At 38.9% G+C, this 13,578-nt stretch overlaps 1 protein-coding gene across 3 annotated transcripts in view; it reads left to right on the top strand.

Moving 5' to 3' along the window:
* The window catches only part of TAF2 (TATA-box binding protein associated factor 2), a 75,403-nt gene extending 62,911 nt beyond the window's left edge, over positions 1 to 12,492 (top strand). For 2 of the 3 annotated variants that reach the window (XM_042809039.1, XM_042809038.1), the window contains exons 25-27: positions 18 to 62; positions 480 to 585; positions 10,865 to 12,492. In XM_042809039.1, the coding sequence (XP_042664973.1) occupies positions 18 to 62; positions 480 to 585; positions 10,865 to 11,130 (417 nt within the window). In that variant the 3' untranslated portion in view covers positions 11,131 to 12,492. The remainder of the gene's footprint in view (positions 1 to 17; positions 63 to 479; positions 586 to 10,864) is intronic. The other variant, XM_042809040.1, reaches the window with a different exon arrangement.
* The last annotated feature ends 1,086 nt before the right edge of the window (positions 12,493 to 13,578 follow it).

Consider the following 13,578-nt stretch of genomic DNA (forward strand, 5'->3'; position numbering starts at 1 on the left):
CATTGGAGCCAGGGCAAATACTAGAGAAGAATGAAGACAGTAAAGTCAAACTCAAAATCAGAGTAAGAAATGGAAATTCAACTTGCACAATATGCAGGGTATTCAGAATAACAGCGGTGGCTTCTACTGGCTTTCCTTAAAGCTGTGTTCAAACAAAAGCCATGTTGTGTATATGTGTACAGTAGTTGTTATGCTTACTTTGGCAAAATCATTTCCCATCAGATATTTTATTGGCTGGCAAGAACTGAAGTTGACAGTTAATGTTCTTGTTCGTACAGCTTCACGGTAAATTAGAAAGAAGGGTAGACATTGATGCTTTTTAATTTTATTCAATTTTTATTCCTTTGCAGTGGTAGATATCACCTCCTTTCCCTCTCACCCCCAGTTTATCTCAAAAATAAAAAAATTTAAATTCTGCATAGTGATACTCCTAAGGATTTATTATTAGCATCTACTTATTTCTTTCCCCAATATCTTAGTTCTCAAACTCTCAAGAAGAGGAGGAAATTGATATGGACACGGTTCATGACAGTCAAGCCTTTATTTACCATCATTTGAATATGTTGGAGAGACCGTCAACACCAGGTATGGATAAATTTATTGTTAATTGATAATATAAAATTTTCAACTTAATCAGTTGTGGGCTTATTCTCATATATGTATTGTTGGTAGGTGATAACTGTTGGCTGAATTCAAGGAAGTGTGTAGAGAGTGCACAAGATATTTTTAGCTTCTAGCATGCTCATAGATAACTATGTACATGTGTACTTTCATACATACCTAAGTAAGTGTGCATCAGCTTTATAAGAGTTAAAAAGCTTAGAAATTAATTAAATAACAAAAATGGATATAGAACCCCATAAATTCTCAAGTGAAACTTTGCCATAGCTGTGATCTTAAAAAATAATAATGTTGATGTTTGTCCTTTGGAAAAATTAACAGCCTCTTTTTCTTAACAGCGTAATGACTTAGCTTAATTTCAGTAGTCGAAAAACTTGCAAGCCTCAGAGGGCTTTGTAAAGTTGAGAAGACTGCATCTACAAATATATCATTACTGCATCTTTTTGCTACTACTATTTCAGTAACTTTGTCATAACATATTTGACAAAACTACTTGTTAAAAATGCATTTCTTAAATACCTTAAGGCAGACTGAGCTTTGCTGACCGGCTTCTGCCTTCTTTCTTTGCCTTTCACAACTTACCAGTCAGTGGTCTTTGTTTCTCAAAATCTTTTAACCGTGTTTATAAGTTCAGTTACGAGATGCAGCAGTGGAGCTGAGCTCAGGTCGAGTGACTGTGTAATCATCTTTCAAGATCTTGGGTAGTACACACCCCTCACTAAGTCTCATGACTTTCAGATTGCAAGTCTCTGCAGTGTGTAAAAGTTAGATGTCTGATCCTAGAAGTAGGTTTGAGAGTATTTACCCTTCCACTTGTTTTTCTGTTTTTATTCAGTGATTGTCTAATGTAAAAGACACTAAAAAAACCCTAGCAGCAGCATCTGGAACATTAGTTCCTCAGTTCTCTGCGCTATGTCCTTAGCTGTGCTGGCAAGTGACCTCATCTGCATCCCCTATGACCTGGGTGTTTCTGGCATTTTAGTGGCCTTATTTTAGAGAAGGGCTAATGGATGTTCCTGCATGAAGTATCCTGCTGAGGCTGGTGCCTAGGGTGCTGGCCAGGGATGTGGAAGCTGTAGGTTCATACTCCCTGTGGGCCTAGAACTTATGTTGTACTTCCTTGGCAGATGCTCTAGCCACTAAGGTTTGTTTTTTAATAAAAGGTAACTGCTGTCATTGCTCAGCTAACAAATTAAGTTCATATGGGGACATAAAACACAGGGAGGTCTGGTTTCTGGATTCCAGATGGCCTTTGGTTAATGTGTGCCTGCACAGCCAGTTCCACCAGGATGGATTTTCTGTTAGGTACGTGGAGTAGCAATGCTCACAATATTTTGCTTAAATCATAGCCATCCTAGTAGAGAAAAGGAAAACGTACTTCGTCGTGAACTTAGGAGAATAATGCCACACAACCTTTGCTTTAAACCTCTCAGAGCTGCTTTGAATTTGTCCTTAGTGTTACAGACAATCATTACATTTTCTGTTACAGCAAAGAATGACATATCCAGGGCACTCAAGCGTGAAGCTGATCCACTGAGGATTAGTATTTATAACTCTTACATGATATTTTGCAACAGATTTACTAGACTTACACACTCTACGGGATATAAAGTCATAAACAAAACTCAGCCAAGTACTTCACAAATAGGACTTACGGGACCCTCTGTCAGCCAGCTTTGTGCTCCATAATTATTTCATATTAAGTTTGTGTTTTAATTCAGAGTGGATTAGAAGTGGAATTACAGCCCATTCACTGCTGCATTTGTACACCTACAGCATATAGGAAAATCTACTTTGAGTGTCACTCACGTACCTTCTCACCTCTGCTGTTAAGGCATTCGGTGCACTGCAGTACATTCTCTCATCTAGGTAACAAATGAGACAAATGCTGATTTTTTTTTTTTCTTTTTTTTCATTTTTAATGAAAGCATTACTTTGAAAAACTTCAGATTGATTTCTTTTGTATGTGTGTGTGTGTTTGCTTATGCACTTACAGGCAGTTCTACTACACATAACTCCTTGCTTCTAAAAGTTCACCTGTTTCTTATTCATAGCATTTTTTTTTAGAAGCAGAAATGTATGAATTTCAGACTGAGTAAATAAAGACAGTTCAGTGTTTAGGAAATATCATACTTGGGGGAAAGAATTTCAAGCAGATGGGGAAAAATAAAAGCATACATAAATAAGTTAGAACACTTGTGTGTGAATGGTTTTACGGAGGAATCACAGATAGTGTTCCCCCAGGACCTTTGAACTGCTAATTGTTTGCAGGCACGACAAAGGATGGGGGTACACTTCAGTGAATGGTTATTGTGAAACAGATTTATACGGGATCTTCTTACCAAATCTGTAAGATCCTGTAATCTGCCTCTGTGACTCTTACTTGGACAGCAGTGAGCAATTAGTCCATACTTAATTTTCATCTCACAGCTGTGTGTTATGTCCCCACATGTCACATGAAGTGTTAGGTCATCAGCCAAGCACAGCCCGCGAGGAGCAGCTGCAAGGAGGAAGCTCATGTTGGCTCTAAATGCAGCTGTATCTGTGTATTCTGTTTTTACTTTCCTCGTACTGCCCCTCCCTCTGAGTGATAATTTAGATTTGTTCAAGTTGATATAATCCCATAAAGCCAATAAAATATTATTTATATTTAAAAGCATTTTTTTCTGTGTGCTTCTGCACATGGACATTAAAATTTAAGGTACAGACCTGCTGCAAGGACAGTAAAAGCAGCCATGTTCTATGACTCAGGATTACAGGTTTCAGTATTATAATTACAACACCTTTGTTCATACACAAAGTGGTTTAAATTCTACTAAGGATAACAGAACTGTAGACTCTGATAGTTATATTGGAATCTGAGCATTTTGCAAGAAGTTATTAAACCAAATTGCATTTTTCAGACAGTCCACAACTCGTGTTGATTGTTTTCACTGTACCAAAAACTTAATAGCTTCTTTTCAGCCTCTAAAACTGTGCAAGGTCAGATTTCTAAAACAAAAACAGATTCTTATCTGCTACTAAATCATCAAAAATAGTAGTAATGCTCCCTACCCTGTCTTAAGATAGAAGGATTTCAAGACTGGATTTCACATATGCAGTAGATTTAACACTATATTTCAGGCTGTGAGGTGACTTGTTGTCATGCATTTTTGACTTCTTTGAAATTAGATTAAAAGATATTCCTTCTATTTAATTCAATATTTCACTCCTCTCAAAGTGCAACACTACTTGAGAAGGCATCCTGTCATTCAGAACTCACATCAGAAAAACCTTTTGGCTATTCCATTTATCTACTTGGTGTTTTCCAGAATAATTGCACTTGAAATTTCCACTGCTAATCTTGCAGATCACTGCTTGACCTTGTAGGTGTTCATGTAACTTTGAACATGTGTAAGCCACAGTCATACGCACTGACTGGTTATCATAGGTCTGAAGTTTCAGGAAGTAATGATTTGGCTGGGTTCAGTTGTTTCTGGTATGATTTGAATAGAATAAATACTGCTGTGAAAGCGTAGAGAGAAACTAGTGATTACATTTAAACAGCAGGCATGAGCCTATGGTGCGAATCACCACATATTAAGTACAGTAGTTACCAGAAATTGAGGCTGAACCATAGAAAAAGTCATTCTCTGCTGCTCAGCCAAGTATCAAAGTTAGCTGTAAGAATACTGTTACCTCAGAATTTAGACACTGGTCCGTGGCTTCCTGGCCAAGAGGGTCGCCTGAACATTGGAATTACAGGCAAGTATGTCAGCAGACTTCCTTTGCTTGAATGGAAAGAACAACACTGACAGTGATGGATTTTTGCTATGCTTTTTAAGGAGGAGAAGTTGTTTTAACTCTTCTGTTAGACTGCCCTTTAATGGCTTAAAATATTAACATAGTATCTGTTTGATAGTATCTAATATACGTATGTTGACTTTACTGCTCAAAATATAACTGCTTCCAAACTGGTAACTTGTAAGTTTGAAGGTTCTGTAGCTAATTTTGCCTCACTGAAATAGCATGTGGTTAATTCTGTGCTTCACAAAAAAAAGGTGTTTTCAAGGGCTTTATCCTAAAGTGCATGCATGAAAGCAGCTTTAATACAAATATAAACCTTGCAGAGAAAGAAGATGGATTAAGGCTAAATTTTCAAGTGAGCTGAGTTGACACACTGATTTAAGTGCGTGTTTTCTTTTGCAAATTTTCTAGAAGATTAGAGTAAACATGGTAAAATATCACCAGAGTCAACCTATTGTTTTAATGTAAGGACAAAGCAATATGGTTTTTAAAGTCAAAAGAGGAAGCTAGGTAAACAGTCATCAGTTGCAAAGATATGTTATATGGGCTTGTTTTTTAGTACTTCAGCAGAGGCATCCTTTTTTGTTATAAATCTAGTGAAAAATTGCATGAAGTCAAATGAATCTGTAAATTGAAAGTAGTTAAAGTTTTTATATCAGAACCAATTTAACTGATTTGTTTAGCACAACCTCAGAAGATATTTCTGTAACTAGACCTCTCCTCACCTGAACTCTCAGCTTTACAGTATGATCCTTAAAAGAGCACTTTACCAAACACAGTGGGTAACTTTTTTTTTCCAGAGATGCATGGTTTGAAAATCGTGCTTCTTCAGACAGAGTGCTTCAACCCAGAAACTTGGAGTTGCTTATATTCAGTGATTTCTCAGTATGCACTTCATTGATGATTCAGGAGATACATAAACTAGGCATGAAATTGAAAAATGTGTTGGGTGTTTCCAGGGCAATCCTAGAATGAAAAGTAGAAATAAGGAGAAACGTCTTTTCAAAGTCTTTTCAAATAGTTTTCAAAGTCTTTTCAGCATTTTTAGTCTAAGCCCTTTAGAAAAAAACATTGGTCAGAGCTGCAATCCGACTGCTAGGCAGAGAGTGCATGATTTTTCTCATTAGGAAGCTTTCTTTGGGTTCTGGGAGAGACATATTAAGTGTTAGCATACTTGTGTTGATGTCACCTTCTTCCCAAAGGTGGTCGGTGTCAGGTTCTGGAACACCAGGCTGTCCTCAGCCAGAACACTGGACCCATGGGCATTACCCTTTGCTGTGATTTGTGAAGTTAATTTCTTCTTCGGTGACATTTGAATAAATCAGGGTGCCAATTGGATCATTTTTAACAAGTGTCCATTTGGAAAACTCATACTTAAGCCAGAAGTTTTAAATAGATTGTAAATGCAAAGAAACACAGACTGTAAGTCTGTGGTGTCCCACCCTCTTCACACACAATCAGAAATATAGGAGAGGCCTCTTGGAAGACCTCATATAAGTTTGTTGCCATGTTCAAGTCTCAAGTTATATTTTACCAAATCATAAAGGTCCAATATAAAACAATATAGCTAAAAAACTACGCAATGGCATTGTTCATGCACTGGTGATTCTTGAAAAAAACAAGCAAAACAAACAAACAAAAAAAACAATGAAGAAAACAGCTTTGCCCTACATAGTTGATGGACAGGATATTCTAATTATCTGACAGCAAATTTTTATTTGTGACAGAAAATATTGCTTAAAGCTTATCAAGATCTAAAACCTTTTCATCCTAAAACTAAAGCATGAGATCTGTTTTTATATTTTATTCTCCCTCACAGTATCTCCAGCATGCGTATCGTTCCATGACAAGGTGTGCACAAAGGTTCTGATCTCTTCCCCTATGGGAGGATAATCCTGTCTAATTTTAAACAACTACCAAGCTCCCTGGAACACCAAAAGCCAATAATTACATTGGAATATCTACATTCAAAACAGGAGGAGATCCAAGTGGACAGGCACGTGTATGTGCATTCTTTTCCAAGGAGTGCTACTAACCACTTCAAAAATGAGCTCCTGGGCTTGTCCTCTCCTATTATTTGAGAAAGGCGGGTTCCCGTCCCACTGCCTGTGCCAGGAGGAAGTGGGTTCCCTGCAAGAGGAGGGAATTCTTTGTCTCCTTACAGCAATCTCAGTCCTGGTGACATGAGAGTGGTTTTAATGCCCTTAGAAGCAACTCTGTTTAGCCTTGTTTTCCTACTTGGAAAGGAAGTACTGTGGAAGTGTAATGCTAGTCTCATCACAAGGTGAATTTGACAGGTACAAAAGCTTAAAATCTTTTGTAGAGTGTTTTCTTGGCAATGGAGTTGGCAGTCTGTATGCATCGATTCTGAGCCATCTCCCAGGATCAGCATACTGGTATCCATGTATATCAAGGCTGCCCAGGGAGGTGATGGAGTCACTGTCCCTGGAGGTGTTTAAGGGGAGATGTAGAACTTAGGGACCTGGTTTAGAGGGCAGTATTGGTGGTAGATGGATGTTTGAACTAGGTGATCTTAGAGGTCTTCTCCAATATCTATTGGATTCTATTTGGTTCCTGATTCCGAAGCACACTTTAAAAACAAGAAGATATTTTCCAGGTAGCTTACATTTTTACATTTAAAAAATAAAGGAAGCACAGGAGATTTTGGCTCTCACTGACATCACGGAAGAAAATGTGTGTGATCTTCTTATTTGCTCAGTAGAAGTAGATTTCTGCAATGGATTTTTTTCATATTGACAGTTGTACCATATTACCATTATTGATTGTTTCCTTAAGTGTCAGTAGTCCTGGAGCTGCAGTTGGATCAGAATTCTCTCCTTTCTGAAGATCTTCCTGCCTTTCCGTTTCCAGGAGTTCATCTCCCCCTCTTCAGTCAGTGACTTACAGTGACTTACTCTACTGTTGTATATAATTTCCAAGTTGCTGCACTTAATAATATGTTACATAACAGCTTGAAATACAAATTTTTTATAACCTTGCTGAAATAAGCTACAGTACAGTAATGTGGACTGTATCTTAGCAGGGCTGGTAGTGCAGGAAACAGCAGGAAACCTGTATTGGTGTCAGTGCAGCAGTGTTAAGAGAGTTTTTTGCATCCTTGGTATTCACTGGCACTCAGCAGCAGAGCTACTGCTACACAATCCTTGCAAACTTATACCCATATTCTTATGTAGTTCTGGGTAATGTTTATAAAGCTCAAAGGCTTAACTTTGGATTGAGGTTGGTAGAAAAGTAGCGTCTGGACTTAGAGGTTTAGTTTCCATGTCAAAGTAACTTCAAATTCTGGAACTAATGGAGCTGTAAAGATTTAAATGTTTGTGTCATGGATGTGGGTTTTTGTTTTTGTCTACAATTTGCCTTATTTAAAGTGTATTTTAAGATATGTGCCTGTAGCTTGCTGTGAGATCATATTCTGTACCTTAGATATATTTTTCAGGATGAATGCTGACAGGTTCTGTTTCAGGTTTTTTGCTATGTTCTTTATTTCTGCGTTACTAAAAGTAGCGTTTTTCACTGCCAGGATCCACCTTTAAGTGCTGTAGCATATTTAAATGAAGTGAGGTAGTGCTCACTTTCGTTGTCTGAGGTCCTTCTCTGATGCTCAGTCAGATAAATGCTCCTTTTTCTACTGTTCTGCATACTGTCTTTTTGTATGCCTGCAATAGCTAAAAGCAAAATTTATCTAAGAGCTGTATGCTTTAGGCAAATGAGTTATGTTGTATATATGTATATATGTATATATGTATATATGTATGTATATATGAGCATATTGTTATGGGGATAAGTTTAGGTACAGGTACTCGTGAAGAGAAATAGAATCATAGAATCGTAGAATCACCATGGTTGGAAAAGACCTAAAAGATCACCCAGTCCAACCTTTCACCTATTCCCAATAGCTCCTACTAAACCATGTCCCTCAACACAACATCCAGTCTTTCCTTGAACACCCCCAGGGTCGGTGACTCCACCACCTCCCTGGGCAGTCCGTTCCAGTGCCTGACCACCCTTTCTGAAAAGTAATACTTCCTCATGTCCAGCCTGAATCTCCCCTGCCGTAGCTTGAAGCCATTCCCCCTGGTCCTATCACTCATGACACGAGAGAAGAGGCCGACCCCCAGCTCACTGCAGCCTCCCTTCAGGAAGTTATAGAGAGCAATGAGGTCTCCCCTGAGCCTCCTCTTCTCCAGGCTGAACATTCCCAGCTCCTTCAGCCTCTCCTCATATGGCCTGTGTTCCAGACCCCTCACCAGCTTTGTTGCCCTCCTTTGAACACGTTCCAGGGCCTCAATATCTTTCTTGCAGTGAGGGGCCCAAAACTGGACACAGTACTCGAGGTGCGGCCTCACCAGTGCTGAATATAGGGGAAAACAGAATTAGTTAAATCGTGAAGCAGGCTTTTTATGTGTTTGCTTTCTGTCTGCATAGTTGAGAACTCCTCCAGATAGAAAAGAGTTGTAATAACTGCATTGCAATGACTGCAAAGTCAGCAAGCAGAAGTTTGAATTTGTGTGCATATCTTCTGTCTGCCATAATACACTTCAAAAAATTGGGTCAGTATGAGCTCTGGCAATAAATATTTGCACTTACAGTTGTTTACTTGCATCATTCCGATGAATGCAGAATTAAGTTTTTCTAAAAAACATTGGAGTATTAGAGATTTTCAGTGCATGGGAAAACTATTGTTCTCTAGTCTGATCTCCATAACATCAGCAGAATTCTATAATGCACCAATTCAGATACTGTACTTGCGCCCAAATGTATTTCTAGAAAAACATCACTTCTGATTTTTTGAAGACTTAAAGCAGCAGAGATTCTGATATCACTGATTATCCACACTGCATAAAAGATTTTGTTTCTATTTTGAATTTCAAATGCTGCTCACAGATGCAGATTTTGTTTCTTCCACCTTTATTAGAAAAAGCAAAAAAACAGCGGAGCTGCACCCTGCAAAAACTCTTCCCCTCATATACTTGATTGAATCCATTCTTAATCTTTGAGAAGGCTGGAAAGGCTGCATGGAAATCTTCCATGCTGCTTGTTGTAATGCAGCGAGCTGGCTCTTCATTTCAGACTTCCTGGATTTTAATTACCACAGAATTACCACAGAAGAATCATTATTGCTCTTAAAGTAAAATAGAGAACGGGATGCATTTCATTTGCAAATATGCAGAAAAAAGATTATTATAAGGTATATAACATAATTCTCTATTATTGAATGGAGATATTTTCACCAAAAACTGGAGGGAGCAAAACGAAAAACATCCAAACAAATAAACAAAATAACAGTCATGGCAGCTGGGAAGAATATCCACTTCAGTAAAAGCTTTGAGAGTCTGATGGTGCCTTTATATGTATCCAGTAGTTAAAGCACGTCCTTGCACTGTGAGTGCTTTCATTCAAATTCTGCCTAAAGGACTTCAAGGCCTCCCAGCTTCTGTTTCCACTAATTAATGGTGCTATTCTTAGATTATTTCCCTTTGTTTCCTCCTCCTCCTGGAGCCTATTGCATTTGATGTGAGATATTGACATTTTAACGTGTTCTGATAAAGATGTTGTAATTGTCTTTATTGAATTTTTGTTTAAGAAAAAAACTTTGTATAATCTTTTGAGTAGACTGAATTGATTGTAAATGCAATTTTGAAACATAGAATCATAGAATCACAAGGTTGGAAACGACCTGCAAGATCATCTAGTCCAACTGTCCACCCATTACCATTGCTACCACAAGCACTAAACCATGTCTCATCAAGGCTCCTCTTGAACACTGCCAGGGATGGATACTCCACCACCTTCCTGAGCACCCATTCCAGTGCCTGACCACCCTCTGAGAGAAAAAGTTCTTCCTTTTGTCCAACCTAAACCTCCACTGGTACAACTTGTGGCCATTTCCTTGGGTCCTGTCTATTGCCTGGGAGAAGAGGGCAAACCCCTCCTCATCACAACCTCCCTTCAGAAGTTGTAGTTGCAGTGTCAGTTTAATTATGCTGTTCAATATCAGAAAGGTTTGTATATTGCAGGGAGTGCAGTTCTTGACTAAAAGGAGTTTACATCCCAAAGCCACTCTTTAATGTGTCAGTTTCTCATAGTTTCCATGAGCAACTGTATTTTGATTAATCTTGGTATAGAGACCTTCTGAATGTGTTTTACGTGTGATTTCTGGAATCCTGTCTAACTTGCAGTTACTTATCTCTTAACAATTGCTAATTATCTGGGATGCATTTGTACTTTTGAGGGAGGAAAGAGTACCTTCCATCAGTAACATGGAAGTATTAAGTGCATCTTCAGAAATGTCTCTGAACAAAGAAGTTGTTAATGGCACTGGTATAGTAAGGGGTTCTGTGTTTGCACATCCAAATGACAATGTAGATCTGACATAGTAATTCAGAATTTCTTCTGTTTGAAAATGCTAACCCCGTTGTATCAATGTGGTTTTTAGGCAAAGAGCAATCTTCAGGAGAGGTGACCATGCACCCTGTCTCAGCAGCTCCGCTCTCCGTGTTCAGTAAGGAGTCCAACTCCTCAAAACACAGTGACCACCATCACCACCACCACCACGAGCACAAGAAAAAGAAGAAGAAACACAAGCATAAACATAAGCATAAACATAAACATGATAGTAAAGAAAAGGAAAAGGATCCCTTTGCTTTCTCTAACAGCCCAGCCAGTGCACGATCAATCCGATCCCCATCACTTTCAGACTGATACTGATGGCTTCTCTGGAGTTCAACTTGCAATATTCTCTGAATGCTTACAAGGATGTATATAACTGTAGCTTCTATCTTTTTTTTTTTTTTTTTTTTTAATGGAAATAGGAATATGTGCATTGCCTCAGCAATTCAGGAGCTCTGCCATCATCGTCTGAAGCCTTCTATTCGCATATGCAGTTGTTGAAATAATCTGTTTCAAAAAATATGATTGAGTCATTTTGTATCTCACTCTTCTCTGCACCTCCCACTCTTTTTTCCATTTTAAACAAAGAAAACAACCCTTTTTTGTAAGCACCCCATGTCCACTGGCAACTCCCTGCACATCATGCTGTCCATGTGTACTGCCAGAATCAATTACGTTTTAATCCTTTGATGAATGTTATGAGGCAGAGTATATTTTAAACAGAAGCCAATTGCCAGACCTTTGGTGAAGTGCCGTTTCCAGAGTAGCATTGTATAACCGAGTGTAGACCTCCTGAGAAGACAGAGTTTTTCTGTAGTCTTCAGTTGAGCTGTTTCTTGCTTTAACTATTGCAATGGAATGCCCAAATTTTCAGAACAGCACATAGAACAATTTCCTTGTTCACATGCTAAAACTCTTGAAAAAAAAGTTGAGCTGCTTTTGAGCCACCGATATTTATTATGACCGTGAACATTTGACGTTCTGCAATTATGTTTTTGTAATTTTAGCAAAATGCTTAATGCATGTTTTGTCCTGTAATTAGGCTTTTAATAATCCAATAAAGTTTTCAAATCATTTTGACAAAGGCAGAATTTTCTTCAAGCTTGACACTGAAATACGCTTTTGAAAGATGTCTTTGTTGAAACCGAAAATATTTTTTGAAAGCTTAAGGATTAAAAGATTAAAGTATATTTCCTCCTTCTGAAAGGTATTTTCTTGGAAGCATTCTGCAGTTTGTGCATTCACATGCACGAGGCACTATGAGGTTCTCCTCGGTCTGGGACTTGAAATGATGGGTACAGTCAGATCTTTTTAGCTGTGTTTTATGCAGTGCATTATTTACACTCAGCATATGTTTTATTTAAAAACAGAAGCTTTTAAAAGTTTTGCTGTTAGAGATAAATCATCTCTGCCACTTTTTATGTGTTCTCTTTATTTGTATGTAGAGGCAGGGGTTTTATTTCCATGTATTAGTTGACTTTTTTTGCCCAGGTTTCGTACATTTGGTTTCTGTAAGATGGTTGTATGTGAGTTAAGCATTTTCTCCAGAAGTTTTCCCATATTCCTGTGAGAGATCGATTCTCCTTCTGAGGCAAAGAGAGAGTTTTCAACAGGGACCCACAAAGATTTTTTAAAGCCGTATTCATGGAAGTTAATAAATGCTTTTATATTGTATACCTGCTGCTGAATCCTGTACTTCTTGTGATAACAAATTCTTGGTGGAACTGAAAGATGAAAGATGCATTTTGTAAGACACATACACTGGTTTGTTACACAAATGCCATATCCTTTAATACTGTGTGAATAGTGCTGCTAGTTGTTGTGCTCAGAGCATGTGTTAAAATACATTTGGGCTGGATTTGGTCGTGGTGGAGTGGGCAGCACTGGAGCCTTTCCATGCACAGTGCACTGGCTGCCTGCTGCCGTGCAGGGCTCTTCCTGCTGGCGTAGGCCCAAGTTGGTGCAATTTGTGTCCTCTGTAGCCTGCAAAGCTTGCAAGCTCTTGCAACCTGGGTGAACTGGAGATGCAACAAGAAAAGCTCCAAGCATGGGTAGAATGAGGTACTGAGCATCTTTTGGCTAGGCTGACTGACTGGAGCCAGAGAGCTGTTCTGTTAGCATCATGAATTGTGAATCATAGGGAGAGGTTCAGGAGGCTATAGTAATAGCTCAATGGAAATATTTTTAGCTGTTTTTTCCCTTGGCTAAGGAGTGAGGTAACAGTGCCAAAGGTGTTTGTGGGAGACCTGGGCTAATGTGCAGTGAAAGGTGGCATTGTTTGGTAGAGCGAAGGCAGAGGCATTTCTGTTTTAAAAATGAGATCATAGGTAATTTAGGCTGGTGTTTCTGCTTCTGGAGATGTGGATTTACACCCTTATACTGAAGGGAAATGTATTGTTCAGTGATACGGGCACAGAACTGGGAGCTGCCACGGTAATTCTAGCGTCATCTGTTTGGCTGTATGACTCCAAGCAAATTATTTAATACACGGTAAGGAAACGTGGTGAAGACACAATTCCTAGCAAATTAGAGGGAAAAAGCTAAGAAGACTTTTCCAACACGGTGTCTGTGGTTATGTCATGGTCCTGGTTCCATCAGTGTATATTCACTGGTGTGTTGGAGTGAGCACAAAGCTGGGTCGTGCTAGCCAGGCAGCGCTCACAAGTGGCAGAGGCCATCAGAGGTCCGAGTGGCCAGGCAGGCTGCACGCGTGGCCCCAGGGCAGCAAGTTAAATTCAGCAGGAGACAACGTGAAATACT

This window comes from Centrocercus urophasianus, unplaced genomic scaffold (genome assembly GCF_019232065.1).
Source record: "Centrocercus urophasianus isolate 14NV4802_14NV808 unplaced genomic scaffold, USGS_Curo_1.0 seq_11, whole genome shotgun sequence".
In the NCBI taxonomy this organism is placed as follows: domain Eukaryota; kingdom Metazoa; phylum Chordata; class Aves; order Galliformes; family Phasianidae; genus Centrocercus; species Centrocercus urophasianus.